Here is a 12,359-nt window from a genome sequence, read left to right as displayed (position 1 = left end):
CCCATCTATATCATACACACCCCGGGTAAAATTGCCAATACAATTTATATTTATAAGTAAATACTATGTTTTTAAAGACAAATAACAAACAAAAAAATTATTCATGAATAATGTAAACAATTTAATTAGAAGCATCTTTCACTTCTTTGTCACTTCTAAAAGAGTTTAATAAACTGACAGTTTACAGAGATGCTTGTGATGTAATTTTATTAGATTTTTTTTTTAATCAGACTTTGCAAAGTATGAGGAAAACACATTCTGAACTTATGGAATATACTTCTGGAAAAAAAAAAATGTGTTCCTTTAATTTTTGACATGTTCTGGTACCTGTGATGAACGTATGTCTCTGTGAGAGTTGCATAATTAATTATAAAACAAAATACATCCGTGTCTACTTAAGGTAGGCGGAAAGCGAGTTACCAATTTTCTAATACTTGGAAGGTAGCAGCAAGAGTTATTTGGTCATTTTTTCCCTTCTCAGTATTTACGTAAAACACTTCTGTTATTATGACAGCTAGTTTCTGACATGTACAATAAACTCCTCCCACATCACTGAATTATGATCCCGGGTTAATCTTTGGCTGACAGTTTACGGCTCTGTTTACTACTTAGACCACATCTCAAACTGGACTAAAATATTTGAACGACGCGTATAAAAGAAACATTTTTGGAGTAATACAGTTTGTAGCTCTATTCACGTCTATTACTGTTTAGTGTTTTTTTTTTATTAGTCACCAGTAGGTGGCGACAGCCCCCACTCTTAGACCGGTGCCAACAGGAAGTCAACATTTCGAGGAAACCAGCGTAAGCTGTCTTTTGTTTTGTTTTGTGTTTCTTTTTCCGTACCAAAGTAACCGTATATTTTTATTAGCGTATTTGTCTATAACGCGTGTTTAACTTGTATTCTACATTGTTTTTTGTGTGTTAGGTTTATTCTTGTTCAGGGAGTCGGTTGTTTTTTGACGTTGACAGGGTGTTAGCTTATCAGGCTAATAGGAAAGCTAACAGGCCAGGAAACCATCTGTTCATTGTCTGCTCTTGTGGCAAATACTGGCTTTATCGATCATCTCCGCTTTTCTTCTGACATATTGTGTATATCTGATCGGAAAAGAGTCCAGCGTCGCTGTCATCCCTGTATCGCCCAGGTATCCTCATCTGTCCCGGGTTCAAGGCCTTGAGCTGCTCTATCACTGATCTCTAATCTACAAAAGGAAGAGTATAAATAAGGAGTAACTGACTCTTAAAACAACGCCAAGTGTTAAGGAGAAGTTGTAATTATGTATGCTCCACCTGGTTCCACTCTCCCCGGAGGTCGAAGAAGGAGAGCGGGCACTTCCCTGCCCAAGCAGCCGGAGCGCAGCCTGGTGTCGGCTCTGCCCGGGGCTCTCTCCATCACAGCGCTGTGTACGGCTCTAGCTGAGCCGGCCTGGCTAAGAGTTCACGGTGGGGCCTGTCCCAGACAGGAGCTCGGAGTAGCTGATGTCCTGGGGTACATCGATCCCAAACTTCTGGAGGGTGAGAAAAATCACATACCTTTGACTGCTTGCCCAAACTGTTAATCTAGTGGTTTATTTGTAATTTGATGTCTTCCTCTATTTCCTCAGATTACTGTGTTAACCCACAAACCATCCTGCTGCTGAGGGTCATTGCTGCCTTCTGTTTCCTTGGCATATTATGTAGTCTAACCGCTTTTCTGTTGGATGTGTTTGGACCCAAACATCCTGCACTAAAAATCACACGCAGATATGCTTTTGCACATATATTAACAGGTAAAGATCCCTCTTACTGGAGTTTTTTTCTTTATAAAGGTCACGTTTTTTAGATAAACATATAATTTAGAATCAGAATCGGGTTTATTGCCATTGTTAGTGAAGGAGTTCACAACTAGGAATTTTTTATGGTACAATCGTGCAACATGAAACATATATGAAATAGGTAAATAAAATTATTAAAATGTCTAAAAACACTGGGGCATGCAAAAAATATACTAATATATATTTAAAGGTTTGTCATTTTCAGAAATGTCAAATCTAAACCTTTCTTAGAGGGGCTGAGTGTAGCAGTCTAGCCAGACTTTATTCAGATGACGCACTCAACTGATGGACTATGGTGGGGTATTCCAACCCATTTATTTATCAGAAATGAAAATACACCATAGACACACAGTAAGAGCTGTAGATAAACAAAAACAAAATTACTCCACTCAACATAGGATGAATACCATTAGCTACCATTAGCTTATTCAACTTCTTTTTGATATATAAACTCTAAATAAACGTAGTTATTATACACATGAAACTACACAACAAAGCAAATTATACCTATAAATTATACAATATGTACTTTTAATCTTATCATTATATTGAGTGATATTATTGTGATGACATTAAAAGTTAAAATTAACAAGAACCCATTACTTTTTCACACTGTTTCTTGGGTAATTGTATGGCTGTGACTCTTAAAACACCAATTAAGAAGAGAAGTATAATTTATTTAGCTAAAAATCTAATAGTAACTGCATTTAATCATATTGTTCTTCACTTTCTCAGTGTCCAAAGGAAAAACATGTTAGAAAAAGAAAAACTAAATTTCTAACAATTTGCCTAGTGTCAGGAGTTTTATGATAGTGAATTCTAATTTATCATTTAAATGATAAATAAAAATTGTTATCATGACTGGAAACTTGTCACATTAACAGTAAATGCCCGCCGCTATTTAATAGTAAAAATCATAATAATGCTCTGTTTACTTATGTAGAACATTTGTTTAAATGTCTGTAGTTTATATTTTTTTAAAAACATATTTAGAAATGTAGGTATATTGCAAACTTGTAACAACATTTTATAATGGTACCTGATACATGCCACGTTAGGGACTCAATTGCAACGGAATTAAGAGCTTGCCAAAGGTTCCTAGGTCCAGACTGAATGTGTAAAAAGTGGTGCAGAGGAAATGCACATACTACCTGGCTGTGGTGGTAATACAAAGGTTTGTTTTGCATATTTGGAACAATGGGTATCCAGGAGTTTATGAAAAACACATTGCCAAAGCACTTAAGCAAAACAAAGGTTAAATACAGATGTTTACATTTTGTGCCAACTTACCAAGTAAACAAAGAATTTAAAACGTAAGCAAAGGGCACTTACAAAGAAATCATCAGCTGATTTGTGTTGATTAAACTTAATAAAATATAAGTTTAACTAACCTAAATTGTCTCTCTTCAGTTTTGCAGTGTGCCACAGTAATTGGGTTCTGCTACTGGGCCTCGGAACTGATCTTGTCACTTCAGCAGCAGCACAAAAAATACCACGGCTCTCTCATATACGTCACTTTTGCCATCAGCTTCTACCTGGTGGCAGGTGCAGGTGGCGCATCCATCCTCGCCACTGCCGCAAACCTCCTCCGCCACTACCCCACCGAGGAAGAGGAGCAGGCCCTAGAGCTGCTCTCAGAGATGGAGGACAGCAGCGAGACTTTTCCTGCCGATTATGACATTGCCAATCAGTTTCAGCCGCCACCCGCCTACACGCCCTAATCCAACCAAGCTGGCCTTGCAAACATCTATATCTCTGAGCACAGCTATGTGCTTGATGTGCAAACTACGCTCAATTTATCAAATGGATACCTTTGCAAATACTCTTGGCAATGAAAGAAATGTGTGCACAAATTAGTGCGTTGATTCCTTGAAAGACGGTGGCTTGGGTGCATGAAAGCTTTCTTTAGTGGTGGCATCAATTTAAGACTTAATTCTTACTTAATTCTCACTGCTAAGGTGGTTAGTGGTTTGCATGTAAATGGCTTTTAGGATCTGGTCCTTACATGTAAAGATAAAGTCATCTGCAAAATAAGCACCAAACGGCGCTCATCACGAGAAACGGAATAAGCAGCTGCAACGCTGTTGTTGAATGTTGTCATCAGCCATAGCTATGATTGGACTTGGATGGAGCCTTGCTAAACAGCATTGTGATTTCATTTGATACACTTGTCATGTTTGTATGTTTTTCTTGATGCTGCATAGTTGCAGAAACACATCAACACTGACAAGATTGTTTTAAACATGTATTTTATACAACAATGGACCTTATTTATTCTGTGTGCTGTCTTTTTTTTTCTTTTTTCTTTTGCTTTATTATTCACTACTTTCATCCCTTATTTCACCTTCGTGCTAGAAATAACAGAAGCATTTACAAAATCGCAAGGCAAGACTTTTTAGTGTTTTTAAAAAACACGGTTGGATTTTAGATGCAGAGAAAGCGTTGTTCAACAGCAAACCTCACAGCATAAATGTTAATTATGTCACCTTTGTTGTGTTTGAATTTTAAAAAAAAGAATTTGTTTATGCTCTGTGAATACCATGTGTGACCACTTTGATAAGTTTTTCCATGCCTACGCTCTGCTGATCTCAGATTTTGGAGCATGGTCAGAACCTCATGGATGTTCCACACAAGGTTCCTGCTGATGTTTGAGTTTGTGACTGATGTAGTGATTGCACATTTGTTTGGTTTCTGCATTTTGTTCTTCACTGTATTTTCTTCACCTTTATGTAAATATTGATTGTTTATACATAAAGTGGCCATTATAACAATGTCATATTTGCCTTCTATTCATCTGTAGATCGACAAATTGTTCTTTTTTTTTGTGAATCTTCACTGTGAGTTGTCTCCCACTACAGGTGCATCTCAATAAATTAAAGTATCATCTAAAGGTTCTCTGTGATTCAGTTTAAAATGCAAATATATGTGTAATTATATATATATATATATATATATATATATATATATATAATTTATATATACATGTGTGTGTTTTGCAGAGCACAGGGATGAAACAAAAAAAGGGTAATAGTTCTCTGCTTAATTCATTAAATAACCCAGTCACTGGTTATCTAGCAGATGGAAATTAATCTCATCTCATGACTGCAGACAAAAGTGCAGTTTGATTTTTCACTAACTGAAATTGTAAAGTTAAAAAAGGAAATTGGTTACACTAGTTACAGTTTCTGTACCAATGCATGATCATATGAAATTAATTTAGAACTATATCTTTATTGCAGGGTCCAGGACCAGCTGTACAGGGACACTGGCCCCTCTTGGCCCCTGTCTGGACTCTAAAACCACCTTTGACTGCTTGCCCAAACCAAACGGGTAGAAGCAGCTCATTATTTTTATGCTCCACTAACCTGAAACAAACTCCCAGGAAACTGTCAAAGTGCCGAAACCCTCAACTGCTTTAAATCAGGAATAAAAGCTGAATTGTTAGGAGTGGCCTTGGACTTTGCTATTGAAACATAAGTTTGCAGTCCAACTTTCTTTTCATGTTCTCAGCACTACACTAATTATTTTTTATGAAATATATAATAATCTTATTTTAACAATGATTTTTTTTTGTCCTCTTTAATTATAAATGTTCCTTTTAATTGTGTTGCCACTGAAACATGCTATATAAACAAAAAATAACTTGCCTTTAGCCTTTTTCCCAACATGCATCTGTTTATATTGTACAGGTATAGTAGCTCTTGATGTGCTAACTCTACCACTAAAATGGCTTTGCTTCACTGCAATATTATCCCAGTAGGTGCAAACTTATCTGCTGTATTTTTTCCTTCCACTTAACTTTCTATGATCAGGTCAGGATACAGCAATCATTGAACAGCCAACCTCTTTTGCTAGATCCTTTTGTGCCTTACCCTCTTATGGAGTGGGTCTGACACATCAAGTGTTAATTCTTTAACCTTTCCTATTAAATATGTCACAACTTTTTTGAGTGAAAAATATTTGTGCTGATAATTTTTTAAATTCTAACTTTTTTATATATTTTTTTATTTAAGCTGCAATCCTCAAAAATAACACTAAAAAACACTCATAATATATCTGTGTGTGAGATACAGCTGCTATTTTCACTCTGACAGAGACTTTTCCACCTGTTGAAGGTATTTCTGGGTTTACCGTCTAGACAAAACACAGCATTATAAAGAGTAAGAGCCTTACATCCTAATGGACTTTACAGGGCAAATTGTCTCCCACTGCAAAGTTGAGTTGCAAACTGTTTCCTAATAAATGCACCGTATCAAGTGCCAAACTCTTAGTGGGTTAAGATATTAGCTAGAGCTAAGGTTTCACTCCGTGGCTAAATACCTTAAGTTAATCAGAAGAATTAACAAGGTATTAATAGGGAGGGGTGTTCTGGAAAGAAGAAGTCTCGTCGTGAAAAGGCAATGGAGCTCAGATTACGCATTCACGTCACCTGGCCCCACACTGCTAGTATATATACTGAGATCTTCTGTGAGATCAATATCTGTCCACTTTACAGGCTCTGTGGCAATCTGTTAATCTGGTATTTTCCCTCAGAATCACTGAGAACAAAGCTAATCATGCTGGCGACCAGGACCTTGCTGTCACAACAGACCGTGGCTGTTCTTTCTCGTCAGCCTGCCTGCTTCGTTCATCATGGAGATTATGGCAACTGGGGAAACACCAATGTTGCACTGGTAAGATTATCTAATTATTATGCAATGGGTGAGTAGAAATGTACCAATTCAGAGTCAATACCTTCCAGGTTTTCTCAGGATGTGGATGGTGGGACGGAACTGATGTGCACGAAGGAGTGTAGTAAGTATCCAGAGATCAGGAAATTCACATCATGGCATGCACTTCAGGCAATGCAGACATGTTGGCTATAAACTCCTGTCTGCAGCACCATGTACCACCTGAGCAGGAACGGCGCTCGCTTCCAGATGTTTGCACCAAATCAGCAGCAAATGCATGTGATGGATCATATGAAGAAGCAGCCTATCTCAGGAGATAACCGGTAGGAGCCACACAGACTAAAGGCACAGGTAACCGTTTGACTTGACAGTCCACAAGGTAGTATTTTTGATTATTTCTGGCAATTATACAGGAACATGATGATGGAGTCAGCTCGCTTCCATCATGGTCAGGTAAAGAGGCAAATGCAGGACTTGTCCTCTCTGGATGTCAACAACTTTGATGCTGTCATCTTTCCTGGAGGCCATGGGATCGTCAAGAATCTGTGAGGAGTCACTTTCAAGCTGGGCTGTGCAAACAATATTAATATTAGGTACAAGGTAGTTTGCTTACAGTTGGATTACTAATGCAAGTGTAAAAATCTTTATTCTACTTTTAGATCCTCCTTCATGAAGGATGGCAAAGACTGCAAGTTGCATAATGATGTGGAAAGGGTGCTTAAAGAGTTCCACCATTCAAGTAAGCCTATTGGGTATGTATACTTTGATCTTTTTCATAGTCCGTACTTAGGTGGATTGAGTTTCTATTAGAGGTACTAAATAGCATCAAGCATGAGGCTGAATTGAAGAATGTCAGGGACAATTAGCCTCTATTTTAGTTAAACGCAGCTATTTACATAAACAGAAGCTTTAAACAGCCCTGTAATGGAATTAGGACACTATAAGGAGTCACACAAACTGATGACAGTGATTTTTAGTCAGGCAAATAAAAAACAAAGAGAGACAACTTTACTGATGATTCTGGTGGCCATGCTATGATCTCTTCTGACATGTTCTTATAGCCTTTGATTGTCCATTTTGGGTAGAAATGTTGCCTCTTTCCACAATCTCTCCTAAAGTTCGTTAAGCCAATTAACAAGGCTTAGTTCGGAACAATAAAGCCTAAAGCTTCTAAGTAGTCTTTTGTTTACAGATATAAATCTGATCTCTATTCACGAGTTTTTGAAAGGAAAAAAAATTTTGGTACAATTTAAAATGTATTTCATGAACAGTTTTAAAATGGGGTTTTCTTGTAATCTTATTTTTAAGAACCTTTTAGTTGAGAGTTTTTAACATTGTCTCTCTGGAGACAGGGCAGCGAGTCCAATGCCGTAAAAATAGACTTCTCGCTCCTAAGCCTAAACTAGACAACGTGAAAGGAGGCAAATCCTTTGATGCGGAGAGGACACAACAAAGGTTCTAACACAAAGGCTTCAACTAATGCGACATGTTAAAAACAACAGATCCTGTCCGGAGTGATGAGGTGACGGGCAGACGTCTGGGATGAGGTTGGGTGAAAGGGCACTGGGTGGCATGTGAGGAGTGGAGAGGATTACAGGAATTATTGGAAAGGGTGAAGGAGGATGCGAAGGAGGAGCAGGTAAAAAGGCCTCCACCATGATGACAGAAGGTTAAAGAGTTTGTTGAGCCCCAAAGGGTAATCCCTCCCTATTAATGCCCTGAAAGAATTGGATCCAATGAGGTTTCTTTTTTCAACAAGTTAGGCTCTTTGATAGTTACAATCACAGTTCCAGCAAGTTTGGCATTGCTGTCATAAGGATTTTTTTCCTTTTGCAGAAAAAATCCTGGTGAGGTTCAAAAGCAAATCATTGCTCATTTTGCTTTTTAAGAGCTACAAATGTCATGCAATTGAAAACTGACAAGTGGTCAGAATTTAAAGCATGATAGAATTATTTGGTTTATCTCTTTAACACCTGAACAATTGTCAGTCTACTCACAGAAGAAAATTGTGTGAAAAATCAACTGGTTCTTGGTGACTGCTTTAAAAACAATCTGCAAACAGGAGAGTTGTTGCTGGGTGGTGAGGAAGAAGGGATCAGTTTGCTTCCTGATGCATTATCTCAAGTGATTAAAAAGAAGCCAGCTGGACTTTAACCATCTAATGAGGCTTAGGAGGCTTTTGTCGTTGATGACTGAGAATCTATACAGAGGTGTAGACCAGAAATTCAGCCCTCAAAGGAGCTGCTATCCTGCAACATTTAGATCCATCTGCCTCAAGAGCAAAATTAAAAGGCTGAATTCCCTTCTCATTAGCCATTAAGTTCTGCAGGAGCTTGGTAATAAGCCTTTCTATATTTTAAGGTATGTTGAAGGAAAGAAGGGCTGGATTTAAAGGTTGCAGGATAGTAGCTCTCAAGACCTAGACTTGGTCCCTCCTGGTTAAACTTTACACTGCAAAAACGATCTAGAAATCAGTAAAAATGTATTACATTAAGTGTATTTACCATTAATTTGAGTAGTCAAATAAGATAATTTGCCAATGGAATGAGTATTTTTACATTTAAAATAAAATAATTAGATAATGTGCACTTAAAATAAGACAAGGCAATTGTTTTTTTTTTTCTTATTTTAAATGTAAATTGTCTTCTTCCATTGGCAAAGTGTCTATTTAGATTGAATTTTTTTGCAGTGTAGACTCAATTCAATACTTTTTTTTTTTTATCCTAAAGGGAAATTAAATGTTGCAGCTGATGTTCTAGGGTTTCTTTAAAACATTTAAGTAGATGCTGATATTTATAGATAGAAAGGATTTTCAGAGGAGGAGGAGGGTTCTAGTTTAAGGTGGGTAAATGAAGGAAATTTAGGACTTCAGGAAAAACTAGGAAGAGCAGAGCTGGATGCAGAAGAGACGAAAAAGAAATGGTCACCATAACAACGGTTGCTGAACTCTATCCTTCTTCTATTTTACAGTTGAAAAAAAAAAAATTATTATTATTATATTAATTATAAACACAATGTAAGGTAGATTACTATATATTTCCACAAAAACAATGGCTGCCGAAACAAACAAAAAAAATGTGTTTGTTTTTGTGGAAATGGGTACCTTAAAGTCTGACAGTAATCTTTAATGCAGGTACAGAGAGCATTTTCATAAACTTTATCTGGGTACTATATATGTTCAGCTCATTGAATCACTGCACCAGTGAAACATTTACATCCACTTATGGTTGGCCTGAATACTATGTAAATTGTCATTGTTTTAGATTGGTATAATGATCAAATATATAACTTCTATCAATATTTTAAAATATTAACTGGGATCATAAGGTTTGATTTACCACAGTGTTTGGCAGTGGTTAAAAACAGAAATATAGACATCAAACCACAAAAGCTAAATACTTATAAAAATTTTTTGTAAAACAACAAGTAATAGAAAGAGAGATAACAATAATCAATCAATGATATGGGGGAAATATGTTGTTACAGTGGAAGTTATACCTGCTTTCAGTCAATAACTTTGCTGAAATCCCTCAAATTGATAAAGCATGTGGTGACAATGGAAAGGAAAACCCCATTTTAACAGGACGATACCCTCTAGCAGAACCGGGTTCAGCAAAGAGACCGACATCTGCTGGAACTGAGTGTTGGTTACAGCAGACAGAGCAGAATAAACAAAAAACACTAAGAGCAAACTTAGGGGTACTTTTTATTTCAAATGAAAAGCTAATGGCAGCAGTGCTTCCTTTATTGATTCAATCTAAATTAGGAACATTTAGTTTAGTTGATGAAAATCTGACTGCATCATTGACACAGTGACAGCAATAGATTATTTAATAGTTGTACGTAGAAAAGACAAATATCAAGTAACATGAAGTTATTGCCACCATTGGCAGAGGTTATGCCCAATTTTCCTGAAGGTTTCATAGATAAGCAGAAACAGCTTTTACTTTTGTGAGGAAAAAATCTAAAAGGAATCCTAGTGAATGAAATATGTAACAGCAGCTAATTCATAATTGGAGTAGTAAGGGAGAATAGGAAAGGGACAGAGGTGATGGGTATCTTTTCCAGCAGTATGAGCCTATAGCAGCACTATTACAGGGATAGCTCAGGATAAAGGTCCTAAAAGTAGACAGGGTGTCTGTCTGACTGACTAAATCTAGAAGTTGATTCCGCAGGAAATGAACCTGACGACCAAAATATCTACAGTTCTACTTTTAGATAATCTAGGAAGAAATCTAGAAGCAAACAGCTCAGTTAGGAACATAAGGAACGATCTAATCTCTGATGGACCACAGGGTTTGAGCATTAGGGGCTTTATATGTGCAAAGGATCATTTAAAATTCTATCATGGATTTAACTGGGAGTCATAAAGGGAAGTTTAAATTGCAAAAATTTTGATCTCATGCTTTACTTGATCAGAAAGCTTGCTGCATCTATGTAGATAAGATGATGGTGTTAAATGAAATTAAAAGCTAGATTATGTGTAAGCCAAACGTTTCTGCTTGAAAGATAAATAATTCAGGCCTATATTTTTTTCTTTGCATAGAGAAAAAAAAATCTTATGTACTTCACTTGTAATCAGATACATTGTACAGGGTTTAAGCTCACTTTGTTAAATAGGATATTATAATATGACTGGTGTTTAAAATGATGAGAGACTCTGCTCCTGTTTTAGCCTGGCCAGCATGGCTCCTCTGCTGGCCTGCCGCGTGTTGCCCAGCGTTGAGGTGACCATGGGCCATGAGCGGGATGAAAAAACCAACTGGGGAAACTGGCCTCAAACCAACATGGTGGAGGCTGTGAAGAGCATGGGTGCTCGCCATGTTGTCCGTGAGCCATACATATCCTTCCAAAGCTTCTCTCATGATGAATTCATTATAAAGCCTGTTCATCTTTATTTATAACTCCACTGCTGCCTTGACCTTAACCTTTCCTTTCACGAAGCCCATGTGGATGAGAAGAATAAAGTGGTCAGCACTCCATCCTTCATGTGGGAGACAGATTACCACTACCACTATATATTTGATGGTATTGGAAATATGGTCAAACATGTGATGCGTTTGTCCTCCAAGTAAAGGTTGTCATGAATGTTCAGCATTCACCTCTATACTGTGATGAAATCTCACCTAAATATAATAAAGATGCACTAGATAAAATGCAAATTGAGTATTTTGTGTTAACATTTATTTTAGGAAAACGTGTGCTTACCGTCGAATAAATATTACAACAATTTTCCTTTTTTTTTTTTCCTTTTCCAGCGTTTTATCATTACACCGTAACCAGTGCAGAGCAACGAAATGAACTCTCTGCATTTAACCTATCCCCCTATGGAGCAGTGGGATGCCATTGTGCGGCTACTGGCGAGCAGTGTGGGGTTAAGGGTATTTGCTTAGGAACTCAGAGTGTCAGTCTGTGGGAGTGGGGCCTGAACTTAGTACCTCTGGAATCCAAGCGCACTGCCCTAACCACTAGGCCGCCACTCCCCCAACAATTGAAACAACTGAAACTCCTATGTGATCACTCTATTTAAAATAATGATGTATTTCAAGTGTATATTTCTATTAAGCTAAAGCTTAAAGCTGATGTTAACTTCATTTTCAGGTAGGAAAGCAGAGGGCATTTAATGATGGTTGAAACCTGTGCACTGTACAGTGGACACAGTGACTTAGACAAATTTTATTGTTGATGTGCCTGCAGTGCTGCTCAGGTGTGAAGGAAACCCAGATTAGTCCAGATTGGTACAGATAAGTGCGCTGACCAATCATTAAGCCAGATACAGTGGGCACTGGTTGGAAATGGACGGTTTCCTGCGTGATTCCTGTGTGATTCCTGCGTGAATCACGATGTATTTCCTGAGGCCAGTATTTTTTTTTTT

General features: G+C 37.4%; 2 protein-coding genes across 2 annotated transcripts; both read left to right on the top strand.

Annotated features, from left to right (window-relative positions):
* The first annotated feature begins 767 nt into the window (after nucleotides 1-767).
* Nucleotides 768-4,698, top strand: tmem127 (transmembrane protein 127). Its single transcript, XM_015404678.1, has 3 exons — nucleotides 768-1,515; nucleotides 1,605-1,769; nucleotides 3,225-4,698. The coding sequence occupies exons 1-3, from the start codon at nucleotides 1,278-1,280 to the stop codon at nucleotides 3,533-3,535; spliced, it is 714 nt and encodes a 237-aa protein (XP_015260164.1). The 5' UTR covers nucleotides 768-1,277; the 3' UTR covers nucleotides 3,536-4,698.
* A 1,625-nt stretch (nucleotides 4,699-6,323) lies between these two features.
* On the top strand, nucleotides 6,324-11,559 carry LOC107104634 (ES1 protein, mitochondrial-like). The gene is made up of 7 exons (XM_015404677.1): nucleotides 6,324-6,487; nucleotides 6,556-6,608; nucleotides 6,694-6,807; nucleotides 6,898-7,029; nucleotides 7,144-7,236; nucleotides 11,160-11,325; nucleotides 11,425-11,559. Exons 1-7 carry the CDS (start codon nucleotides 6,371-6,373, stop codon nucleotides 11,557-11,559), a joined length of 810 nt encoding a protein of 269 aa, XP_015260163.1. The 5' UTR covers nucleotides 6,324-6,370.
* The last annotated feature ends 800 nt before the right edge of the window (nucleotides 11,560-12,359 follow it).

Source organism: Cyprinodon variegatus, unplaced genomic scaffold (genome assembly GCF_000732505.1).
Source record: "Cyprinodon variegatus isolate N-32 unplaced genomic scaffold, C_variegatus-1.0 Scaffold1826, whole genome shotgun sequence".
In the NCBI taxonomy this organism is placed as follows: domain Eukaryota; kingdom Metazoa; phylum Chordata; class Actinopteri; order Cyprinodontiformes; family Cyprinodontidae; genus Cyprinodon; species Cyprinodon variegatus.
This window is presented reverse-complemented; position numbering and strand designations above follow the sequence as displayed.

Excerpts from the sequence above, each read along its gene's own strand:
- tmem127 (XM_015404678.1), top strand. The coding sequence starts at position 1,278 with ATGTATGCTCCACCTGGTTCCACTCTCCCCGGAGGTCGAAGAAGGAGA. Across the intron at positions 1,516-1,604 it reads CGATCCCAAACTTCTGGAGG|ATTACTGTGTTAACCCACAA; the intron begins GTGAGAAAAATC and ends CTATTTCCTCAG. Across the intron at positions 1,770-3,224 it reads TTTTGCACATATATTAACAG|TTTTGCAGTGTGCCACAGTA; the intron begins GTAAAGATCCCT and ends GTCTCTCTTCAG.
- LOC107104634 (XM_015404677.1), top strand. The coding sequence starts at position 6,371 with ATGCTGGCGACCAGGACCTTGCTGTCACAACAGACCGTGGCTGTTCTT. Across the intron at positions 6,488-6,555 it reads GAAACACCAATGTTGCACTG|GTTTTCTCAGGATGTGGATG; the intron begins GTAAGATTATCT and ends AATACCTTCCAG. Across the intron at positions 11,326-11,424 it reads ATGTTGTCCGTGAGCCATAC|GAAGCCCATGTGGATGAGAA; the intron begins ATATCCTTCCAA and ends CTTTCCTTTCAC.